This window comes from Microcebus murinus, chromosome 1 (assembly GCF_040939455.1).
Source record: "Microcebus murinus isolate Inina chromosome 1, M.murinus_Inina_mat1.0, whole genome shotgun sequence".
Classification (NCBI taxonomy): Eukaryota; Metazoa; Chordata; class Mammalia; order Primates; family Cheirogaleidae; genus Microcebus; species Microcebus murinus.
In genome coordinates this window covers 55326192-55352757 of record NC_134104.1, presented here as the reverse complement: position 1 = coordinate 55352757, position 26566 = coordinate 55326192, and the positions used below count along the sequence as shown (strand labels likewise).

General features: G+C 39.8%; 1 protein-coding gene across 1 annotated transcript in view; it reads right to left on the bottom strand.

The window, feature by feature from the left end:
• The window catches only part of PLCXD2 (phosphatidylinositol specific phospholipase C X domain containing 2), a 50793-nt gene that overhangs the window by 7818 nt on the left and 16409 nt on the right, over window positions 1-26566 (bottom strand). The window contains exons 2-3 of the mRNA XM_012787432.2: window positions 10956-11416; window positions 5747-5988 (exon numbers count right to left, since the gene is read on the bottom strand). Of these exons, the coding sequence (XP_012642886.1) occupies window positions 5747-5988; window positions 10956-11416 (703 nt within the window). The remainder of the gene's footprint in view (window positions 1-5746; window positions 5989-10955; window positions 11417-26566) is intronic.

The following is a 26566-nucleotide window of genomic DNA, read 5'->3' as shown; positions in this document are numbered from 1 at the left end:
GGGTTGTATGCATAAGCTGTTTCCAGTTTTTTTGATATTATGACTAAAACTATTATGAGCATTCTTACATGAGTGTTTTTTTTGACACTTGTTTTCCTTTCCCTTGGATAAGTACCAAGGAACGAAATTACTGCATTATAGGGTTAGTTTACATTTAGTTTTATAAGAAACTGTCAGACATTTTCCTAAAAAGATTTTTCCATTGTATACTCTTACCAACAAAGTATAAGAGTTCTGGTTGCTTCATTACCTCCCGAAAATTTGGTGTTATCAGTCTTCTTAATTTTAGCCATTCTAGTGGGTGTGTAGAGATATCTTGCAAGGTTTTGATTTGCATTTTTCTGATGACTAACAATGTTGGACAGTTTGTCATGTGCTTACTGGTCATGTGCTTATTGGCTTATCTACTTTTTGGAAGTCTCTGTTCAATTCTTTTAATTATTTCTTCATTTTCTTTCTTTCTTTCTTTTTTGTTTTTGGTTTTTGGTTATTGAGTTGTATAAGTTATTTACATACAAGTCTTACATATTTGCATACAAGTTTTTGGTGAGATATATTTTGTAAATATTTTTCCCCAGCCTATAGCTTGTCTATTAATTATATCAATTTTTTGATGAGCTGAATTCCTTAATTTTGATGGAGTTTAATTTATCAATTTTTTCTTTTATGGTTTCTGTGATCTGTTTCAGAAACTTTTGTCTACTGCCAATTCACAAAGATATTCTCCTATGTTTTCTTCTAAAAGCTTTATAGTTTTCACTTTTATGTTTAGCTTGAAGATTCATCTCAAACTAACTTTTGTATGTTGCATAAAGTAAGAGTGAAGGTTCACTTTCCCATATGGATATACAATTATTCTATCATTATATGGGGCTTCTTTTTTTTTTTTTTTTTGAGACAGTGTCTCGCTTTGTTGCCCAGGCTAGAGTGAGTGCTGTGGCATCAACCTAGCTCACAGCAACCTCAAACTCCTGGGCTTAAGTGATCCTCCTGCCTCAGCCTCCCAAGTAGCTGGGACTACAGGCATGCGCCACCATGCCCGGCTAATTTTTTCTCTATATATTAGTTGGCCAATTAGTTTCTTTCTATTTATAGTAGAGACGGGTTGGTTTGCTCAGGCTGGTTTCAAACTCCTGACCTTAAGCTATCCGCCCTCCTTGGCCTCCCAGAGAGCTAGGAGTACAGGCGTGAGCCACTGTGCCCTGCCTATATGGGGCTTCTTAATAGACCAATACTTAACCAGTTGTCTCATGAACAGTCTTTCAGTCTCATTTTATGAAATGAAGCCTTCCTATACGACAGCTAGTTGTTTAGTGATATAATGTGATAATTTCTACATCAGTAGTATGTGTAAAGTACCATGGACAGTAGAGATGAGGGAGCAATAAAGTGTGCTCATAGCTTTACATCTTGGTAAAAACAGCTCACTAAATACTCAATAGGTTAAAACTGTTTTAAGACAGAAGACAGAAACTAGGGCTTAAGTTTTGGTTAAGGAATGGAGATTTTTTTAGGATCTTCCTAGGCCAAAATTGAAAATAAAATTAAGTTCATTATTTTAATTGGTCCTTCCTCTTATTTTGGTAACATTCTCTTTGGTTGTCATCTTCTTTCTCCTTTGAAGATGCCATCCCTTCTTTAAGCATACATCCTGACTTCTCAGTCTTCTAGACATCCCTCTTAAAGCCTTGGTGGCATTTTGTCTTTCTACTCTTTCTTTTTCTCTTACCATGACAACTATTCTTGGTCCTGGGTCTCTTCCCTCACTTAGTGGGCTCTAGAAGCCATGGGCTAAAACACATCTCATAAATCAATTTACATTTTGATATTAATAGCTGATTATGATTTAATAGGAAACCCTCCCAGGGGTACTTTCATTGTTCCTTGGGATTCCTGAAGACCTAATAATCTCAATATGACCTTAAGTTAGTGAATTTCACTGTCCCTTAATCTCTCCCTCCACAAAATGGGGACAATAACAATACCTCATATAGACTTTGGGGAATTAAATAAAATAATACATGTAAAGTATTTAGAACAGTTCCTGGGATAGAGTAAGTCTATGTAAATGTTTGGAATCATAAATGGGAGAGTGTAAGGTAAAGATGGTTACGGGCTGGGGTAAGAAACTTTCTGAAAGAGGTCACATCCTGCTGCTTAGGCTACAAAGTGCTGTGGCCTGAGAGTGGGGGGCTGCAAATACAGACCTTTAAAGGTAGGCCAGGAATACACAGTGACCTACATGAAGGACACGGAGCCTGAAAAGTCCCTAGTCAGTGTTTAAGTATGACATACAGGCGCCATCTGCTGGTCATCATTGGGAAATGGGAATTGGCCAAGTGCAGCCTGAGACAAACCTTGGAGGATCCCTTGGAGCCTGAGCAGAGAAATGTGGGAAAGGTGTGTACCTCTGGTCTCCGGTGACAAAGAGCTCTGTGTCAGCCTCGGGTTGCATGTGTCAACTTTACCCAAGGCAAGGATCAAATAACCAGGATTATGTACAAAGAAAGGGAAATGTAGAACCCACTGGGAAGAGGAGCCACTTTATTTTCTTAACTCCTGGCATTTAGCAGGATGAGAGATCCTTGCAGAGGCTGAGCCAGACTTTGCTGACAGGCCCCTGAGATGACAATTCCTACAGGCTACAAAGCAGGAGGTTAAAAACTTCCCTTCTACCTTGAGGCCCAAGAACAAGGCTTGCCGCTGTGTTTCTGGGTTTTTTTACACAGAGGGATGGCAGAGCTATTTTGTGCCAGGCACTGTGGTAGGCACTTTCATGTTAAGACTCTACAATCTCATGAAGTATTATTATTAGCCCCACTTAACTAATAACAAAAACTCCCACAGCTCAGAGACTTCAGAAGACTTGTCCAAGGCCACCCTGTTGCTAAGAGAGTGCATCAGTTTGCTAGGACTGTCTTAACAAACTACCATACACTGGGTGGCTTCAACAGGAATTTATTTCTAACAGTTCTAGAGGCTGGAAGTCCAAGATCAAGGTCTCAGTGGGTCTGGTTCCTCCTGAGGCCTCTCTCCTTGGCTTGCAGCCACCTTCCCGCTGTGTCCTCACGTGGCCTCTTCTCTGTGCACACATATCCCTGGTGTCTCTTTATGTGTCTAAATTTCCTTTTAAGGATATGAGTTAGATTGGATTATGGCCCACCCAATGGCCCTCATTTTAACTCAATCACCTCTTTAAGGGCCGTTTCACCAAATACAGTCACATTCGGAGGCACTGGGGTAAGGACTTCAGCACATGAATTTGGAAGAGGCACCATTCAGCCCATAACGGGGACCCTGTCAGCCTCAGACCTTTTGGTCTCAGTCCATGTCCCCATCTGGAGTTTCATGGGTGTCCACTTTTCAGGCTCAGGCAAAACTCACTTTCATTTGGTTTCAGTGGGAGTGTTATGAACCTGAATCTGGGGGGAAACACATAGAAATGCAGCCAGATGGCTATCTTTTTTGTGACTCCCTTCTAGGGTGAAGAACCAAGGTGAACAAGATCTTAGATCCAAAGTTTACCTAAGAGCTGGGGAGGTTAAATCTCTGCTGAGAATACCACTTCTACATTTGTAAGAAAATATACTTTGTCTTTATCTTCCTGGTTTGAGCTGATAACTAGTCCGGCCCAGTCTGCAGTGCCCCAGTGGGGCTTATCTGTTAGGACAGACCCTCTGGGTGTTGGTACTACAGGAGAGGCCCTATGTTTGCTCAACGGCTGCAGAGGAAATGACAGCCACACTCTGCACTGGCCTTTGGGAACAAACTCAGCCAGAGCTGCGTTTCCTCCTTCTGTTGATGTGCACGCCTAGGAATGCATGAGGCATCCCTGTGATATTCTTGTGACCAGCAGGGGAGGAGATGTCAAAGTATCTCTCCAAGTCTGGGGACATCTGCTTGCTAACAGTTGGGCACAGGCTCTGGCATGCTAGTATACCTTGATTTTGGGCGTATGACAACATCATTGCTAGTAAGTGAAAGAGCCTGTATTTCATTTGCAGCCAGACTAAGATCTAGGAATGTGCAAGTATGAAAAGCTGTGTGACGTTATGGGTTACCAGATATAACCAACCAGTTAGATTCAGGTACTGGTAAGACAATTGCAGGCCTGTGGAGCAAAAAGGAACACAGCACTACAATATGCAGCACTGAACACTGAAAAGCCAGTGGTCCAATGATCAGAAGTCCAGAATTTGAGACATATTGACTCTTACTAGCTGTGTGGATCTGGGTCACTTAACCTCACTGAATCCCATCTTAAGTGGGGATGATATTGTGCTCTAGACAATGTGCCCTCCTAGAGGATGGCTCGAGTTAAGAATCAAATGAAATCATCTGCAAAAGGGGACTCTATATTCAGACTATGCTATACAGATATAACTTATTTTTTTTTAAACACTCCTCCCTTATTAGTACAGCTCTCTGCACAGACTTTTTAGAGTGATTTTCACATTGCTTTATAGAAATTTTCATGTTAGTGTTACCTGCTACACTGTGAGTTCCATGAGGGCAGATAGTGTATTATTTATCTTGAATCTTTGCATATAGTTTCTCCTAGGTACTCAATGTTTGTTGAATGAATAAATACAGATGTTAATCTATAAATTCACCAAAGTCATGAGGAAAATGGTGGGGATACACAAACATATATTATACAAAAAAAGAAAGTTTATAACTCTGGATCTTTCAAAATGATGTAATACTGGTTTATAAAACTCTTTTCCAAGTTCAGTGCAATTAATTCAGCCCAGACTTAACAGAGCCACACAGAAAGAGGTTTCTAGTTCTGCCTATGGTTGACATAATCAGAAACTTTCACCAAGAAAGGAAAATGCTGGTGCCCCTTGATATCTAAACTCCTGCAGATGGACTGCTGTCATCTGAATCCATGTTATCCAAACTCAGAGCCATATAAACAGGAACTTGTTTTTGGATGACTCTTTCACTATCTGAATCTGCTCACTACCTGGAACTCGGGAACCAAACTGATTCTTATAAATATCTTTTGTTACCTGAACATATTAGCTTCCTTGGCTTAGATTGCAAGGGATGCTCTGTTATCCAAATGTATTTATAACATTCCCTTTATAATACAAACATATATACATATATACATATACATACACACATACATGTACATTTATATATAAACCATCCTTTTCCTAAACATCTATCATTCACTGGTGTCCAAGATAAAGAACACCATCTAATACAAAATTACTGGAGGTCTTCCTGCCTAATTGTACAGTCAGGCTCAATTCTGTCCTGAGGAAGTATCTGAAGCTATGGCATGGTGGGTGGCACCCTAAGCTGCTTCTTAGGACTAATGGTCACCATGGAAGCCTTTTGGGAAAGGCTTAAAGAGCCATCTACCAACCCCTAGCATCCAAAGCAGTCTATATTTAATGGTTCTTCAATGAGTGAGTACCTGGGCTAGCTCAAATGTGGCCATGTCAGGAGAGAACAGAAACGGCATTAGCTAAAAGTGATTTGTCTTAGTATCAAATATAGAGAGTACAGTATTTCTGACATGCTGTGTACTTAGTAATAAAGTATTTAGAGATCCTTTGTTAATATAATCCATATCAAATGCACAGCTTTTTCAAATATATGGGTTTTGTTTTTGTTGTTTTTCTAAATCCTCCATCTATGTAGTCTTTACTGATGTTTATTCAGAACAGAATCAAGATAAATGTTTTTTGAAAAAAACATCTTACTTGTAGGGGTGGAAGCAAATGCTTACCTATGAACCAGAGTGTTCTTGAGACCGCCCACCAGGCCCCGGGCGATGGTCTTCACTCTGGGGGTGAGAATCGCTTGGGAGACGTGGAAGGAGCCGCGTGGGGCCCGCTCACTCAGAGTGGTCTCCAAGAAGAGGATTAGTTTGTGCACGCTTGTGGTATTTGCCCAGGGTGCTGGGATCTTCTTTCCTGGCCACAGGAAGGGATATTGCTTGTAGAAGGGACAGTGGTAGAAAATAAGAACCTGAAACGTTCAAGACAGAAAAAATGAGAGCAATTGATGAAAAAGGTGCATCTTAACTCCTTGGTTTTATACTGTTAGCTGAGAAAAAGGCAAACAAATATAATCAAATGTGGAACTTCAAGAATTGTTATATATTTTTTTTTAGAAAATAAGCAAAGATTTACTGAGCACTTACAATATTTCTGACTCAAAGATTCCTATTTTTTCTTTTTGTCATGAACACCTTGGGCAGTATAGTAAAATTATAGATGCCCCCTTCTCAGAATTATATTTTAAATGAATGCATAAAATTAAATCAACAGGATTAGAAAGTCAATAATATACAAATATAGTTATCAATGTATTAAATATGTAATAAATTAATGTATGTGTTTCATGATAAATACATTAAATAAAAATATTTTGTTGTGAGTCTAGTGAGTCCCACAATTTGAGATAGTGGTGAGCATAAATGATATTTTAAGATATCTGCCATAACTGAAATAAAACACAGACACATCTATAGGGACAGGGTAACAGAGCCAGTGGATCCCTGCCTGCTCTCATAAACCATGGGTGTACTAACTTTCAGTTGAATCTTAGTAAAAATGAATATGTAATCTTTCCCATCCAAATTCACAGACTTCTTAAATCCTGCGAATTTAAGAACCCATACATTTGCACCAGGGAATCTTTCAACTTCAGGCTGAGAATTCTCAGGTTGAGTTGACCAGTAAGGTCTACAAGTTATGTCTCCTGTGCTCATGAAACTGACACATACCCCTTTGGGCTGAGGAAAAAACACTGAACTAATTTGTGAGTAAACAGACTTCCAGTGGTGCACGCTGACTTGGAATGCAATTGCCCTTCCCACGAGGGGAGGGAGTGCGCCACTTGAGACGGGGGAGACTTTGCAGAGGCCGTGGGCCCCCAGAGGGACTGCTCAGGACGGTGGCGATTCTGAAAATAATTAGCAAACCACATTCACAGCATTAATTAGTTTCTGGGAGGCAGCTGTGGGACAGGGAATTGCTATTTTGATTGTCCCAATTCAGAGCTCTGTTGTGTGGGTTTCTAGAAGTAATTTTTTCTTCCCTCCTGGGCACCAGTGATCTTTTCCTGGAGGAATGTCCTGTCCGTGTTTATGCTGCCTGGACTGCAATCCTGGGATAGCTGGCCACAGAGCATAATCCTCTGGGCACCCAAGAACAAGCGCTGTGAATGTCAGTCTTGTTTCCAGTGTGCATTTAGCTTGTGACTAAGGTGCCTGACTAACTGCTCCTGAGGGCCTAAGGAGCGCCAGGCCGGATGCACTGAGCTGGGTAATGGCTGTTCTTGCTGTTTTTAATGGTTTTGAGTAATGTCTGACTGACTGCTAATGATGTCTGAAGTAAACACGTGTGTTAATGAGGTTAATCACAGGCTCATCATAAGCAGATTGCCTGGGAAAGCCAGGAGGATTTCCTCCTGGCATTGTGCTCGGCTAGTTTGGAAGGCTGGGGCCTGTGGGGAAAGCCAGCCTGTGCAATAGACCTTGGGGGTCAGGAGGCTGTGCCGCCCTGTGGCAGCACCTGTCAGACCACAGCCCGTGTGGCTTGGCCCTGGGCTGTGTGTCAGCGGATGAGAGGACAGGGCTGCTCTTCAACGTGCCTGGGAATAGGTGCACAAAGCACAAATTATCCAAAAGGGGCTTTGTGCCTTTCTCAAGTCTTCTTGAGCATTCCGATCCTGAAGGTTACAGACAGTTTGTTTACAGAGGAGGCTGGCCGTGCAAACCAGCTCTTAGTCTATGAGGATCTAGTGACTCTTGCCCAGCGCCTGTGTTTTGCATCTGCCTCCCCACCTGGCTCTGCTGTGTTTTTCTCTGAAACACTCTCCCCTCCTGCTCAGCAGTTCATGTTCAGTTTTTCGCTTGAAACTAAGATTAAAAATCTCATTTTCTTTAAGAACTATGCCTTGATGGATCTCTTCTGATGCTGATCATTCCTTCATTGGGGGCCTCTCGGAGACAGTCTTATGCTATGTTCTAGCATTCGATTGATTTATTATAAAACACTTTTCTTCATATAGTACAAATCATTTGAGGCAGTTTTATCTTGTAATTATCTATCAGTTGTTTTATATATTCCTCATGTTACGTATTCTTTCTCATTAAGATTGCAAATACTCCCAAGATGTAGATTAAATCTTCTAACTCATTCTCAAAACTCATAGCCACTAAAGTACAAATAAATATATACCTGTGAGCTGTGATGTAATTGCATGTTAAGTTAATGAAATTTGATTGAATGGTAGTGTACTTCTTGCTATTAAATTGTAGTAATAAAATACGCAGGGAGTCCCATGCAAGGCTGCTCATTACATAATAAATATTTAAAGTTCACTATGACACTGCCCCAGCAGGGGGAGAGCACTGGGGACTGAGAGCTCTTTGTTTAGTTTTTAAGAAGAGCTGTGGCAGGGAAATGTGGGGAAGAAAGGGGCATAGAGGGATTTTAGAATTTCACCTGATGTCACTCCTTTTTGATGATATGTCATCACAGTCTTTCTTTCATAACTTTAGGAGTATTTGTAGTTGGATGACACAGTTCAATTAGCTCATATTTAAAAACTATGATAGATCATCACTCAGATGCTAGAAATTCACTGTCCACACTAATTATTATTCCTGAAGATACTTTTTACTCCTGCAGATTTCTAAACAGTTTAGTATGCAATATACCTACCCATCCAGGATATTATCTGTGTATTAAATTATAAAATTATATCTGTATTCAAATTTAACCTTATCTGAAGCCCAAAACTCAAAAGCCCTCTTACAGATCTCCATCCATTCCTCCCAGTCTGCTCTCTGAGATCCTCTGATAATAGGGACACATTAATGAAAAGAAAGTGTTTCATTGGCCCTATTTCGACACCAGGCTGTAGAAATCATGAAGATGTGTAAACAGCATTAGAGAGTATCAGAAGCCACAGGAGCTCTGGAGATCCTGGCAGCCTGTGATTGAGTCCTGGTTCTCACTAACCAAAGTTTTAAATCATGCCCAGCTTTCCCTTGAACAAGTTGCTTAATCTCTCTATATCTTAGTTTCCTCATCTATAAAATGGGGATAATGACAAGGTACCTATCTCATAGGGTTGTTGAGAGGATCACATGAGTTAAGCCATGTACCTGGCACATTATAAAGGTTCAAGTAAATGTTGGTAGTTGTTGTTGTTATTACTGTTATCTAACGTTGTAAAAGAAAAACTTCACTGGGAAAAAAATCTCCCCAGATTAGACCTGAACAGATGTAAACTTAAGTTTAGTGGGGAGAGATGTGATAAATATTTGGCAAAATATTACCTACAGAAGTTTAGTGTGGAAAATAGATGGGGAGTTAATTCATCAAGCCTCTATGGAGTCACTTTGAGGGGCTTACAAAACAACCTGGTGCTCCCAGTTACTCTGGCTGAGCCTGGGAGTCATCCTTGAGTCCTCACTTTCTTTCACATATCCCGAATCCTATCTGTTAAGATACACTGTTGGCTCTACCTTCTGATAGATTCAAAATCCAGCCACTAACCAAAGGGTTCCTTACATCTGGCTGCTCCCCTGCCCCCAGTATCTACCTGGCACAGCAACCAGAAGGATCCCAGTAAGACCTAAGTCAGGCCACACCCCCCTGTGGTCAGAGCTCTCCTCACTCCAGTGAAAGCCAGTGTCCTTACTGGCCTTCAAACCTCACGTGATCACCTGCCATCTCTCTAACCTCCTTTTGCTACACTCTGTCCTCACCCTTACTCAGCCCCCTGGCTTTGCTATTCCTCAAGGATGGCAGGGGCACTCCTGCTTTAGGGCCTCAGCACTGGCTACTTCTTCCGCCCCTACAGATCCATGTGATTAATTCCTTTAAATGTCATCTTTTCAGTGAAGGCTTCTCTGATCAATCTATTTAAAATTTCAGCCAACTCTCCAACCCACAGAACCCTGGTCCCCTCTTACCACACTTGACTTTTTCTTTTTCCACAGCTCTTATCACTTTATAGCACTATGTCATTATGTATATATAAAATCACTATTATCTGCAACCTATCACCTCCACCTGAATAAAAGCCCCGTTAGGGCAAGGTATCTTTGTCTGTTTTACTTACTCATTTACCTCTAGTCCTTGGAATATACTTGGTCTTTAATAAATATTTTCAAGTGAATAATCTTTAACTTATTTTTAATCAAAAGCTCCTCCTTGAATTAAAAAATATCTGCCTCTAAGCTGCGTTGGTTAATGCATCTACTGAGCAAGTGAGTAACTTTACATGAAAGGTACTGCCTTTAACTATTATCGTTTGAGTTCACAGTGGAATGTATCTGGGCCCACATTCCTTTTCCTGGGCACGTCCCTCATGGACCTAGGTTTGGAGGCTCTTCTCAACTTAAGCAGTCTAGGGAATGATCTCTCAGGCTGGAGCCCCTTCAACAAGCTCTTCCTTCCTTCACTCGTTCTCCCTCTATGACCCAGATTCTGCAAAGAAGGCCTTTTAAAATATTAACTCTCCTGAGATGGATCACTTCATATGCCTTTGTCAGCTAATGCTTTTCCTTATCAGTCAATACCTTAGCAAGGATTATCTGACACTGAGTTGAAGGCAAGATGGAACAGACTATCCCTAAGGGGAACAAGGTGGGCAAAATGGACCTTATGGAAGATAGAATGGTAATGACCAATTGGCCCAATTTCACAGCATTTCCTTGGGTTGGTTCTGCCAGGCCATGCAAAGTTAATTTAGGTATTAAACAGGTTGCTAGACAAGCTTTAAATATTTGTTTAACCCCAGCCCTTGAAGCTATTCTAGAGCCCGGGAACCAGTTTGAATATGTTTGACATTTCAAACAATTCACACCTTCTAGCCTAAGAGCCCTGGGTTGGCCTGTTTTAGAGCTGGTGATACAGGAAGAGCAGAAAGAATTAAGTCTTGCCCTTAGAAGCTCATCTCTCCTGGCCTCCTACCTGGCACTTCTTCTCCCACAGGTTTTTCAGCGTCATACTTTCGACACTGCAGGTTGGACACAGCTTGCTTCCAAAGGCCTGCTGGATCCGGAGAATCAGGCATTTGTGATGGGCCTCGTCCATGGCATAGAAGTGGTTAAAATCCAAGAAGACAATCTCTCGGGGGTGCTGTGTAAGAAATGAGTCGATCTCCATCAGCCCATCCCAGACCTTAATGCCGAAAAGCCCGTGGATGAAGTAGATCTCCTGATCGGCATCCCCTGGTTTGGAAGACACACGGAGGTCAAAATAGCGGATCCCAGCTTCTAGCTGTTCCCGGAATGTCAGGTTCTGAGTCACAGACCACTTCTTCATTAGCTTCTTCACCAAAGAGATCCTGGCGAGGCGTTTGATAGCCTGAGTTTGGTCAGGCCCCACTGGGGACTTTTCGTCTACCCAGTAGCTGAACGAATCGTGGGAGCCTATGCAAAGAAATAAAGGCGAGGAGAGAAGATGAGACAGGAGTTGAGAAAAATCAGACAATTCATAAGAAAAAAAAAATAAGAGCCAAGTACATACACAAAAAATTATAAATGAGTAGTTGCAAAAATTTTCAAGCTTGCTAGGAATGAAACACAAAAGTAATACAGTCTTATTAGCTCGTTAAGCCTGGGGTAATACTATAGTTTCCATATTAATATATTGCTAGTGTAAGGTAAATTAATGAATAATCTTTCAGAAAGCTATTTGAAATATGCTTGCAAATAGGAGCTTTAAAATATTTATATCATTTGATCTAGTAATTTCATGTCAGGAAAGCTATTCTGAGGAAATAAACTCTAACGGTTGGAAAAACAAAGATATTTGCTGAAAAATATTCACAATAGAGACAAACTGGAGGTTGCACCTCATAGAGTAATGTTTAATTGTGGCATATCCACGTGTTCATGCCGTCATTGAAACAAAGGGTGTGAAAACACTGTGCCTGTCTAAATAATGCTGGGATAGGCATTTAAATTTTAGGATAGACAGAATTAAAAAGAGTGCCCCCTTTTTATGCTTTTAAAATGTAAAAAAATAAAAATATTAATTGTACATACTATTTTACTACTGTAAAAATCTGAGTCAGTTGGAATGATTTCTTGACAGATCAGAAAAACATTTTGATGGGCTCAATTCAGTTAATACATTCCTCTTTTTAAATTCGTATCTTAATGAGCCAAAACTGCTATCAGTGGTCCAAATGCACATTCTGTTTCTCTGCCTTAAAAAATAAGATGGTAGGATGAAACTGTCCCTTAGACCGTTGGAGGGCTGGACTATAGCTTAAAAAAAAATTATGAACAAATTCCTATGCACACTGCACATACCTTATTTTGAAGTAAAAAAACAAACGGGCAAAAACACCCGCATGTGGCCCGTGGGCCGTAGTTTGAGGACGCCTGGTGTAGATTAAGTCTGATGTTTCTTTGTTGATTTTCTTTCTGTGCTCCCCAACCCCAGAGGCTGCAGCCCAGTACTGGTCCATGGCCCGTTAGGAAATGGGCCTAAGCTCCCCACCACCTCCACCTCACCACGACACCCCACACCTCCACCCTTGGCCCATGGAAAAATTGTCTTCCATGAAGCTGGTCCCTGGTGCCAAAATTGTTGGGGACACACTGGTCTAGATGATCTATCCAATGCTGAGAGTGGGGTATTAAAGTCCCCAGCTATTATTGTATTGAAGTTTATTGCTCTCTTCAGCTCTAATAATATTTGCTTTACATATCTATATATATAATTGTTATATCCTCTTGTTGAATTGATCACTTTATCATTATATAATGACTTTCTTTGTCTCTTTTGATGTTTTTTTTTTGCCTTAAAGTCTATTTTGTCTAATATAAGTATAGCTACATCTGCATACTTTTGTTTTAGATCTGCATAAAATATTATTTTTCCATCCCTTCCCTTTCAGTTTATATGTGTCATGAAGTGAGTCGCTTATAGGCAGCAAATAGTTGTGTCTTTCTTTTTTTCCCATTCAGCCAGTGTGTATTTTTAATTGGGGAATTCAAACTTTTTACATTTAAGGTTGTTATTGATAGGTGAGAACTTACTCATGTTATTTTGTTAATTGTTTTCTAATTGTTTTGGATATGCTTTGTTCCTTTTTTCCTCTTTTATTGTTTACTTTTACTAGAAGAAAACATAGAGGAAATGTATCAGGATGTTGGTCTAGGCAAAGACTTTATGGCTAAGACTTCAAAAACACAGGCAACAAAAACAGACAAATAGGCCTATATTAAACTGAAATGCTTCTCCACAGCAAAGAAAGCAATCAAGAGTGAAGAGAAAACTTGCAGAATGGGAGAAAATATTTGCAAACTATTCATCCAACAAGGGATTAATATCCAGAATTCACAAAGAACTCAAAAACTCAAAAGCATAAAAAACAGATAATCCAATTAAAAAGTGGGCAAAGGAACTGAATAAACATTCTTAAAAGAAGACATACAAATGGTCAAAAAACACATGAAAAAATACTCAACATCACTAATCATCAAGGAAATGCAAATCAAAACCACAATGAGATATTCTCTCTCCTTACAGTTAGAATGGCTATTATCAAAAAGATAAAAAACAACAAATGCTGGTGAAGATGTGAAGATAAGGGAACTCTTAAACACTGTTGGTGGTAATGCAAATTAGCATAGCCATTATGGAAAACAGTATGGAAGTTTCACAAAAAGACTAAAAATATAACTACCCTGTGATCCTTCAATTGCACTACTGGGTATTTCTCCAAAGGAGAGGAAATCAGTGTATCAAAGGGATACCTGCACTTTCATGTTTACTGCAGCACTATTCACGATAGCTAAGATATCCAATCAATTTAAATGCCTATCAATAGATGAATAGATTAAAAATGTATATGTACACAATGGAATCCCATTTAGCTATAAAAAAGAATGAAATCCTGTCATCTGAGGCAACATGAGTAAGCCTGGAGGACATCATATTAAGCAAAATAAGTTAGGCATAGAAAGATAAATACTGCATGTTCTCATTCATATGTCAGAGCTATAAAAATTTTGAGCATGGGGAAAGGTTGGCTAACAGATACAAAATTATAGCTAGCTAGGAGGAATGAGTTCTGGTGTTCTGCAGCACTGCAGGGTGAATATGGTTAACTATGATTTATTATATATTTTCAAAGAGGTAAAAGAGAGAATTTTGAATATTCACGACACAAAGAAAGGATACATGTTCAAGGTGATGGATATGCTAATTACCCTGATTTGATTATACATTGTATAGATGTATTAAAATATCACTCTGTATCCCATAAGTATGTACAATTATTATGTGTCAATTAAAAATAAAAGGTGGAGGGCAGAGGGTAGGTGTCCTCCTGGACACTGAGGTTACCTGTTATGAAGTACAGGTGACCACAATAGGCACATTGTAACTATAGTGAGAAAATATCTTAATGGTAACTATTTTTAGGTGAAAATCATCTTCAGCAAGTATTTTTCATTTTGTCATTGGATTCTATCCAGTGCCGGTCATCAATATATCTATTATCCACTAACTCATGCAGTGGGCTAGTTTGGTTGGTTCTGTGACTGGCTCGGAGGCTGGGGACTCACAGAGGTGGCTGTACTTCACAAGCAAAATCTAGGAGGAAAATGCCTTTGTTCTGACACTACTGATTCTATTCTTAACCACTACCCCCATATTGCAGTCAGCATTCTTGTATTCATACTAGTTTATTGTCACCAGTTTTCCATTTTACTAAATTTTAGAGGAGGCATTTCATACATAATATTAAATTTTACAAAACTCTGTTTTATGTGATATTATTTCCATTTTCTTGAAAATCATTTTTGTGATGGCTTTACTATTTTATCTTCTCAGAAATAAAGTGAAAAAAAGAAAAAAGTGAACAATAATGCTTTATTTTTATGTAGCATCTGGAACATGGAAGATATCCAGTTAAGTATTAAGAAAAAGCATATTTATTAATCCTTAGGCAAATTGAATTTTGCAAGTGAGAATATTACCAGCATATTTCAGGTAAAAAAAAAATGCCATTACTAATAGAAATGTGGAACAAGTCCCCCTGGATTTTCCACACTGGTTTTCTCTGTTAATGAGACTCATTGCATTTGCCTAATGCTCTGCTTCCTTTGGCTGAACAGAAAAGAGAAATTTTTATACCTCCTCATTGAGAGATTTATTATGCATACATTATATACGGATAGAGAACAGCCAGTTCTCTCTTTTTTAAAAAATTGTATTAACATCCCAGCTTTTCAGGATTGAGTGTGTAATATAGTGCAAGGCACATATTGAACTTAATTCTTCCCTGGGCATCAGGGAATAACCATTATCCAAGCATGGAGAGACAAATCCCCTCTGGTGTTCTCTTGTTGGTGCTCAGCCCAGTTTCATCTCCAGAGGGAGATGTGCTAACAACGTCCAACACTTTTCTCCGTGTCTGAGGACTGTGCAGAAATGTGACAGCAATGGGGCCCCAGGGACCATTTTGAATACACAGGGACATACATAGTTCCCAGCTCATTTCACAGAAGAGGGAGAATGTGCTTACTCCCTGAGAACACTGAGTTGTCCTCTACCTCTTTACTCCCTTTTCATTTCCCTGGCCCCACCTTATCCTTTCTGATATTCTGTGCCCAGCACCATCTCCACTGCCTCCTCTCCCCTCCACCTTTACAGGACAGGACAGGACAATGGAGCAGATTACTGAATGCTTTATAGCGATTGCCCGATATAGGCCTATAGCAGTCAGAGTCAACCATCACTCCATAACCACTGCCAATATTTTTGCCCTTCTACTTAAAGCTTTTGCCTCATATGGAGTGGGTGAAATAACATGCAAGGACTTAAATGCATTTAATTATTTCTTTTTGGAAAAACAGGCTAAAAATGTCCTCCCCTCTCCCGTATATGTAATAAGCTATGCCATCTGCAAATGGTATTTACAAGAAGAAAATCTTAATATTTTACAATCCAAAATTTTTTTTCTTCATTATCAAAGTCTCTTTCTTCATTATCAAAGTCTTCTCCCCACAACTCATGGAAGTTATTTTATTCTCTAAAAACAGTGATTTTTTCCCTCTTCTGGACTGGGATGTGTGAATAGAATTCAAGCACTTCCCCAGATGATGAGGAAAAAACTCTGACTCATGGGTCCTTCCTTATTCTCCAAGAGAATAGCTGCGTGGGTATTGGCAGGGATAGCAGTTCCATGCACTACGGATTGTCTGATGATAAGGTGAGAAAACGGTTTAGAACTGCACCCCTCTCTGATTTCTGCCACTGAAAGCCTCTTTGCTGCTACTACTTGGCATTACTTATGCATCTTCACTCAGCCCTCTCTCTGGCTCCTTTATTTCTGTCTAAAGTAGATTTAAGTGGCACCCCTTTGTCTTAAAATAGAACAAAGCCCTTTTCCTCAGGTCTTACTCCTACATGCTACTATCTTCTTTCTTCCTTGCTGTCAAATTCTTGAAAGTGTGAGCCAGTCCTTCTGCCTTTGTGTGCTGTGACCTTCTCATGCGGTACCATCCCCTGCCCTTACCCTTGTATCGCTACTCTTATCCTAACAACCTTCTAATCCAAGTGGCTTTATTCTTGGTTGCTCTGAGGGCTCACCAAAGCGGCTTTCTTCTGGAGTGTTGCATTCCCTCATACTCAGTTCATACTTCTGCAAACTTCCAGGTGTTTCCATCCTCCTTTACCACTCTCCTTCCCTCTCCTTTTCTGGTTCCTTTTCCTTCTTCTTGTCTCTCAATTTAAATGTTTTCCAAGGATCTCTTCTCTTCCTTTGTCCGCTGTCAGAGACTTCATTCTCTCCCCCAGTTTACTGCAGCGCCCTTGCGCAGATGACTCCATGAGCCTCATCTCTAGCCCAGACTTTCCTAAGTTCCAGACTCTGGCTCCCACCCTCCTGCTGTGACCTGCTGCCCACCTGATGGCCTGCTCACACTGCACCTTGCATGTTTTCAAAGTCCAGCTACTCCTGCTGGCCCTCTCACTCCCACAAATTGCTCCTCCTGGGTTTCTGCCAATAGTTTCCTCAGTCACTCAAACTTGAAATCTTGGATTCTATTTAAATTCTTCTCTCTTCCTCACCCCCTTCACCCAACAGATTCTAGAATTTACATTTGACCATTGCAACACATATCAAACTTGTCTCTTCCTTTAACCTTCAACTGCCACTCTTCTCACTGATACTTGTCAAATAATCAGGACAATAAAACTCCAACTTGGATCTTTTCACCTCAGTCTCTTTCTAATTTGTTCATATTCAAAAGGTAGTTTTCTTAAGATTCAGCCCCCAGGATGACACTTTCCTCTCACCACGCATATCAGGTTCAAACTCTGAACACTGGGGTTTAGAACTCTCTCTGATGTGGCTCCAATGCGTTATTTCAGACGCATCTCTCACCAGGCTCCTACGTGTAGCCTGGCAACTGTTGGAGTGCAATCTACGTAGGTGGGCAGGCCTCCTTCTGGACTCTGTTCACTTTCTTTTGCTGATACCTTCTGTGAAATGTTCTCTCACCCCAAATCTGTCTACGTCTTCTCCCCAGTGTTTACAACACACATTGAGTGAGTTGATTAATCTGTCTCAGTTTCCTCATCTGTAAAAGGGGCACAACACTACCTACTGTCATAGAATTGTTGTGAATAGTGAAATGTATGCAGAGTGCTCAGAACAATGCTGACACTTAGTAAGTGCTGAACCATAATTATTGTTATTAAATATTAGCCATTCTTTATTAGTTAGAAACCAGAGAGTGAAGGGCTTCTTAAATGAAGCTTCTTATCTTAAATACTGAGGGTCTGGAAGATTTTATTCTCTGTATGTGATCCATTATTCCTCTCCATCTCATTGGTTGACATGCAGGTAACAGCTTAGCCTCCACTCTGTTGACTGCAGCCACCAGTCTCCTGGTCACAGCCTAACCTTTGCCATCACCCACTTCTAAAATCTTAGCATTTAATTTCCTACTTTTTGATCACAAGTTCTTTTACTTCTGCCTCACTGCAACTTGCCATCTGTATTTCCCTGTAATCTGAGAGCCCAGCACTGGCTTACTTCACCCTTAGCTATATCCAAGGTCATTCACTTGCCACTTTCACCTGTGGAATTAACAATTAAAATTATCTGAAATTTGGCAGGATTCTATTGAGGCACATTGCCTGTCTCTATATGTAGAACATGTGTACAGCCCAAAATGAGCATAGAAATATTAATATGACATTTCTAACATACTTTTTGACTAACAACAATTTTTTTCTCCTCTTCTCCAGTATTTTTTCATTTATAGACTAGACAATATGATTTTAGGAAATAATTGGCATCAAATATTAAATGCCTGTTTTTGGACTTCTCTGGGCAGAGAATTTTGTTGTCATCTCAAAACTATTCCACATATAGCAGGAAATATGGACAAACAAGTTCCTCCTTAATGTTCTTCACTCCTAGGACCAATTTAAGCCCTTAGAAAGGTGGAGGGTTTTTTTCTCCAGTTTCAGGAAACTTATTTTTCTGCAATCCCTTCATTTTCACAATTACTACATCTGCCTCTTCTTATTTTCTTATATAGTCAACAAGCATTAACAATGTTTCTTTTCCCTCTCTTTGTGAATACAAAACTCTGGAAAATATATGTTTAAGCACTTCATAATCTATAGCAGTAATTCTCAACCTTGGATGCACAACAGAATCACTGGAGCAGGAGGTCTGTGAAAAAACACCAGTTCCTGCCCCAGACGCACTGAGTCTGAATCTCTCTGGGATGGGAGTTGAAAGCTCCTTAGGTTATTCTACTGGACACCCAGGCTTGATAGTTATGGCCATAAATATGAGATTGTGGTTTCCCAAGAAGTCCTTTGACTTCTGGGCATGGCCTTCTCCAGTTGGTCTTCTAGTACTTTCAAGTCTTCAGATAATAATCTGGTGACTGCCTTCCCATATCTTGGCACATACTTTCTTTACCATTCCTTTTGTTCCAGGAATGCCCCTTAGCCTTTGACCAACTGGGTAACCACACATTGTTTCTGAAGAAGAAAAATATTGGGAGGCCTTGCTCTCCTTATCATGCCTCTAGCAGGTGATTCGATAAGGTTACTTAAGGTTTATTAAGACCTTTGGGAGGTGCACTGGGTTACAGATTTCAGAATAAACTCACTATGGCAGTGAAATCACAAGGGAAGAGAGTGATTTGAGTGGGAAAAGGTTAGCAAGATTTTTGGTCAGTGTTATGGTTGTTTCCTCCTAGACAGTGTTACATAATCTGTGAGGCCAGGTATGAAAAAATGGGCTGGCCATATGAAGACCAGGGACAACAGTTTGCTCTTTATCTGGAACACAAATTGCTGCTTAATTCTGAGGCTTGTTATTTGGAGATTAGAGATTTCAAGTGAGCACACGGCAGTTTTTAATGAAAGTTAAAGCACTTTCATTACCCATTTCTTGCAAATTGGAGTAGTATCCATTTTCTGAACTCAATCAAAATGAATTTAAAGTAAGCTTCTTGGGAACCTGGTTTCTAAATAAAACAGAAAGAATTCAAACCACATACCCTGAAATGATACATTTCGATGGCATTTCAGATTACATGGTGATCATACTCGCCACTACAGAGAAAAGAATGACACAAGACTTGAGTGAAGCATACGAAAAAGAGAAAGAAACTCCCCATTTGGAGAGTTGGGGATGGTGACACCATGTCAAAGAATTTCTGATCTCATATATTTAGAAAACTCCCGTATTAACATCCCTTAGGTACTGCTCTGCCCTTGGTGAGCCTTTCTAACCTTGAAGCCCCTTGGCCCCTCCAGGTTGGTTTCCTGACTCCACCAATCCCATCCTGTGTGTACTCACACCATCCAGTTGTGTCTCTAGACACTGACACAACAAAAATTGGTTCTTGGACAGTGAAAAATTCTTACTTTTTTATATATAAAGCACAGATATATCTGTAGTATTAAAATTTCATGGGGTGGTGCAATTAGAAGAGAAATGTGTAAAAACATTCCTTAGTGGGCTAATATGAGCAAAAGGTGGACACACTGCTCCAGACTGAGATTCCTGGCTTGTCTAAGCTGGACCTGGTACCCTGTGCTTCTTTTGATCCTTCATTGGCATCAGTGCCTCCAGCAACTGCTGCCCACCCATCCACAAAATGACCCAGCATTGGAAGGTTCTATTCCTATCCCCTACCCACCAGAACACTAAAGGGTTGACAGCCATTCAATCCCTCTTTTCTAGTTATCTTGTAAGTATTCTCACTTGCCACCTCCAGGACCAAAAAGACATTTCTCTGTCTGCTCAGCCCTAAAGGACCCAAACTTGCAGTTTACAAGGTGTCGGTTAAGAAAGAAGAACTTTACAAAAGGTGAGTCCTGAGATCCAACTTAGTGAATTACCACAGTTCTGAATAAGCTAAACGGAGTGTTCCCACATTGGATAAGAGAATAGAGTCTGGTGCCAGGCTGGCTGAGTTCATACTCTGGACTCTATTGCTTGCTAGCTATGTGACTGAAATGCTGGACCTCAGTTTCCTCATCTGTAAAATGGGAACAACATCAATATCAACTTCATTGTTTTGTTGTGAAGACTAAATGAGTTAACACAGGGAAACACTTAGAAAAGTACCTGGTCAACAGAATGAGTTTAAACATATTATTATTATTAAGAAATTTGTGTCATCTCCTACAAGGATGATACTATCTGAGAGACAAATAATTCTGGTTTTTAAATAATGCTTTGAAACCTTAGTAAAATATTTATATTTGAGAATCTGCCATGACAGTTAATATTTAGAGCTGGGGAAAATGAAGTCTTCAGTTTAAGTGATTTACTTTAGGTTATACCCCAAACCAACATCAAAAGGAATAAGTTCAGATCTCAGCATTTTAGAGTTCAAATTTAAGTTGGCACTAAAATTAAAATTATGAATTTTCTCTAGTTTTCTCCTATTTGCCAACACCTGGAAATGAATACAGTGGCTACCTAGTTTGAAAGATAGGAGAGAAAATTCCAAGGATGTTATGGAACGTCTTATTTTTAACATCATAGAAGTAGACACCCTCAAGTGATTCCTATAGAAAAATAAATATTAATTTTAAAAATCCAAACTATTGTTAAAAACATGTTGAATAGCAGATTTTGGGGGAGTGAAAGCCTATATAATCCATTACTGGAAATGGAAACATAGACTAGCCATGCTTTCCCAACCCATCAAAAAAACCTATCAGTTTTTACAAATATCACTAAAACACTCAAACATCTACAAAGTCATCCACAAAGAATCATTCCCTAATATATTTTAAACACCAAACACCAGAACCAGCAACACTTTCAGAAGTTTTTCTGTATTTTCTTACACACTTAAACCAGTAATGCATAGTGATTAGGGACATGAGAATGGCCCAGTTTATGTTAGTTTGCCTCTCTCATAATGCTTTATCACTTCCTATATTTCTTTGTGTGTATGGGCTTTTTAGCCTCTTGAGTTTGCCTATTTTATTCACAGGCTTTTCTCTTTTTTACAAGACATTTCCACTCAATAATGTGGTAAGTTGAGAGCACTAATGCACAGCTTGAGTCTCCTGGGAAGGCAGCTGAGTTATGGATGCAACACATTTTCCACCTTTTCGACTGGATATACTGACAACTTAAATGTTTTTGCTAGCTCACATGTGCGAACTCACTATTATGAGATTTTTTTATTCAGATAGTGAATTCCAGGTAAAACAAATCTTACAAGTTGTTATAGCCTGTTTAGACAGCGAGAGACTGGATACGAAAGGATATTTATAGGAGTGTTTAGGACTTACGTCCTTAGTCAGCAAAGTATTTTAGTGTATCTATATCTGTTGGCACTAAAACTGGCTGATCTGAATGAAATCCAGAAAAATCTCTTATTTGGGTGGAAAAATACCTTTCATTTATTTGGAAAAGTATGTTTAAAAGGATTGAAAAAAATCTATTTCACTGAAATATTTTTACTAATATCAATAGAAAGCTTCTAATAGACATTAATAATCATTCTCCAAAAATTATTTTAAAGAAAATACTATTTTGAGATCATTTTTGAAAGAGTCATCTGAACTCCATGTAAACTCCAATTTTTTATCAGGACTTCATCATGTTATTTCTATTAAAATTAAGATGGTCTGGTCCACTGCAAGCTTGGACTGAAAACATATACCGAATGTACATGTATTTTCTACTAGGAATAGTCAGAATGTTCAATTAGAGCTTGTCTATTTTATCTTAGTCTGAATTTTAAGTCACATGTAATTTGCATATTCTTTCTCTGACTATTAGCCTATACCTTGTCAAGTGAGGTCTGAGTAATGCAGGCAGCTTGCAAAAGACAAAACAAACAAACAAAAAAAGGTTCAGCCATACTCTCAGTTACCCACTAATGGGTGCACAAAACTGCATTGACTGTCAAATTTATTTTTATAAATTAATATAAAATACATGAACAAAAATGTTCTGGGTGAATTAATAAGATCTTAGCTGCAAAGACTCTTTCCTGTCCAAAAACAACAGCAGCAACACAAGGATATTAAAGGTGCCCAAACACAAAAGATCAAAAGCCCTTGCTCACATTTTATCTTAATAAAGGCTGCTAGCTACCAGAAAGTGTTTGGGCAGCAGTAAAGGCTCAACTAGGTCAGAAGACAATCAGTGCAAATAGCAGAAAAGAAACCTGCATCATGCTTAGAGAAAGAGAGAGAGAGAGAAAAGAGATTAAGTGCTTAAGCCAAAGAAAAAGAGTAATTTGCTCCCATCTTTTAAGGAGGTAAAGGGAGAGAACAAGACTCCAAGTGAAATTGGGATCAGAAATCAAAGAGCTCAGCTAAACAATTGCTCTTCCTCATTCTGTCAGTCCCTATTTGAGGGTTTCGGAGATGATGACCTGGTACTGGTGAAGCAATTTTAAAGAGTTGACTTTTTCTAAGAATATATAGTCCCCTTATCTGAGGTTTCAGTTACCCAAGGTCAACCGTGGTCTAAAAATATTAAATGGAAAATTCCAGAAATAAACAATTCATAAGCTTTAAATTGCACACCTTTTGGAGTAGTGTGATGGAAACTTGGGCCATTCTGCTCATCCCTTGCTTGGCATATTCACGCTATGGAGGCTACCGGCCTGTTAGTCCCTCAGTAGCCATCTCAGTCATCAGATGGACTGTCCAGTATCATAGTGCTTGTGTTGCAGTGTCACAGCAAACCTTAGTTTACTTAACCACGATCCCAAAGTGCAAGAGCAGTGACGCTGGCATGTTGCTACAATTATTCTATTTCATGATTAGTTATTATAGTTAATTGCTAACTGTGCCTAATTTATAAATTGAACTTTATCAAAGGTATGTATGTATAGGAAAAGAAACATAGTATATACAGGGCCTGGTACTATCTGAGGTTTCAGGCATCCACTGGGGGTCTTGGAACATACCTCCTGTGGATAAGGGGGACCACTGTAAGATTTTACGTAGATCAGTGCAAACAGCAGAAGAGAAAGCAGCATCATGCTTACAAAGAGAGAGAAAGACATAAGTGTTTAAACCAAAGAAATTCACAGACAGCCCAGAAAACTGTCTTTATAGAATTTCTATTAAGAAATCTCAACAATTTTTTTTAAATAAAATGAGCTTAATAATGAGATTTAGGCCATCAAACACATTATCTCACTAAAAGTGCTTGTATTTTAATGACTTATGATTTAAGAAATTCAAAAATTTTTCAAATATATTAAAATGAAGGCAGTCAAAACATTTTTACTCAAGATCATTTGATTGAAAACTGCATATTTTTCTGAGGTTTGGAGAAACCACTCTTAACCTTAACAAATGACTAAAACCATATGTCTCAATATGCCTACGGAGCTTATCAGCAAGGACAAGTTTCTGGAGGAAGAGTGTTTAGGAACTGCTCATTCCCTCAGCATGAACATCCACTCTCGGAGTGAGATGGGATGAGGAATATGCAGGAACATGTCTCTGGCCCTTCAGAAGGCATCTGCCAAGCAGGACTCCAAATTCCCTGCTGTCCCACTCTGACTTCCCATGGAGGCCATCACCATCACCGCTCACTTCCCTTTCAAGCCTTTTCCTAACTCAGGACAGTAGCCCACTCCATCAGGACTGTGGGCTTCCAGGCATAGCCATGTTGAAGGGTCCACCAGCAGAGCAGTGGCTGAGGGGACCAGTCTACAAGGATGTCAAAGCATTGCTGGAGTAAACTGCAAATTTGGTGCCAGTGGATGCAGGGTTTTCACCAGTGACTCCTTACCAAATGGACAAGATACTGAGAGAGAGAGAGAGAGAGAGAGAGAGAGAGAGAGAGAGAGAGAGAGAGAGAGAGCGAGCGCGCAACTATCTTCAATGCACACCGTAAACTCTTTATCTTGAAATGAACATATGATAAGGAAAGTACGTCATTTTCAATCCCCACTCTCTGCTAAGCAGAGTGAATCCTGGTAACTGTAGCATCTTCTGTTTGCTAAGCTCAACGGAAATGTTCATCGCTGGCATTAATGGCTTTTGATATACTTGAAGTAGTGCTAGGCAGGGGTTGGGGTATGCAAGTTTGAGACAAAAGCTTGGAAGGGCTTCATTTGCTTTACTGAGGAAGAGGAGAGAGGGTGAGAAGCTAGCGGGCTGAGGAAGCTAAGAGTTGAAGGGGAAAAAGAAGGGATCAGAGGGGCTGCAGGGCTGAGGAAGAGACTTGGAAAGGAGACAAACCTCATGGAAATTTTTCAAAGGTATGTTACAATGTCACCTCTTTGTTTCTTACTAAATGATTAATAGATATTTTTTAAGTGACAGTTTCGGGTGCCCTTAAGCTGTCTGAAGCACACATTGGATGTGTCTTGGTCCAGCCCTGTTTGGGGGCCCAATCCCACCAAGGGCTCTGCTCTGCGGGGCCTTCCCTCCTGGCTTTGTCTCATCTCATACCTGGACCAGAGTCCCAGGCAGGGGCTGCGCTAGCTGAAGTGAGATGGTGCCACACAAAGGGAAGAAGAAGGTAGAAAAGTACAAGAGGAGGCTTCCCTTTGAGATTGACCCCTGAAAAAAGACCCCTTTATGAATAAATTTTTTCTTGGTATACTGGAATTAAACCTTGCTACAAGGGCTAGCAATAAAACCACTGATATTGCTTATCTGGATATATCAATAAGGAAGATAGATTCGGGGGGCATTCTAAGGAGAAAAATGATACATAAAAGCATAAAGTAGAAAATGAGACAAACACCAGGAATAGAGTGTTTCACAAATACTATTGAAGTAACTACAATAGCCAGAAAATATATTGCTCAGATAATTCACACAAATAGAAGACTTTCACGTAGGAGGCAGGGAATATCTTTTCATGAGCCTACTAAAGATTAAGACCACAAAGCGTCCAGCTGAAGCTCCACATTGCCCAGAATAGCCCTGCAACAGGGTAGAATGCAGCGACTCCGACTCTTCCTCCACAATCATGGATGAGTCTGATGAGGAACTTTCTATAAATAATAAATGCCTCAGCCTCATGTGCTGCACTTGCCTTATTTAAAGGTAACAGATTACCAGAAAGGGCGAGGCTCACAAACTCTGAGAGCTCTTTATCAGCTCTTGCAGTAGCAATTGTTCCATTTAGAATAAGTATTTAGATAACGGGAGGCCAGCCCAATTCTTCCTCTGCTTTTCCCTGATTATATAACAAGAAGATGGAGGCACGGATGATGTGTTCCTTCCAGCTCTCCCTCTTCCCCATTTGCACACTGTCGGACTATTCCCTTAATTCTCCAATAAGCTGCTGGAAGGTACAGACAGAACGGCCAGACTCTACACTTCCACTGACATTTAAAGGTCAAGTCTCCTTGTATCATAAATAATGATATCTCCCTCCCACACATAGGAAAAGGATAGCTTTTTGAGAATTATTGGGAGGAGAGGGGACCTTTGAAAGTTCATTGGGGCAAAAGATCTTGATTTACTGCAATTTTGCTGAACACTTTAGCTGAGATCTCTTGTTTCATAAAGAGTTGAAGAAAATTAAAATCAAAGGATGAATTCATCCAGCTATTGTTATTTTCCTCTGTTCTTTATTAATTTTAATATGGCCAGCATCTCAATAAATAAAGACTTCTATAAGAACTGGGTCAAAGACAACAGGATCTGTTTTTCAAATATTTTCTTTCATGTAGAGGCTTTTGTTTTGTTTTGGTGTGGTTTGGTTTTTTTGACTGCTGGACCCTTAGTGGCAGGTGTTACCTCTGAAAGAGCTTCCATCTGTGGGAAAGCCCTTTGGCTTAGGTCCATTTAGATTTCCCCATCTGAAGGAGAAAGTTATTTTGGAGGAATCCCATATTCAGTACATATTTCTTTAAAAATTCTCTCTCCTTTTCCTCTGCCCCCAGAGAGCTCATGGAACTAAAAGCATCCTGAAGACATTCTGTTTACCTCCCCAGGGTTTACATCTCAGCTCCTTCACCATTGACTTGCTGCTGATCCCTGGTGGGGGTTCTTGTCTGAAAATGACTAAAACAATTTCAATTTATTCAGTGCTTATTATGTAGCAAATGCCAAGCTGGGCATTTTACTTA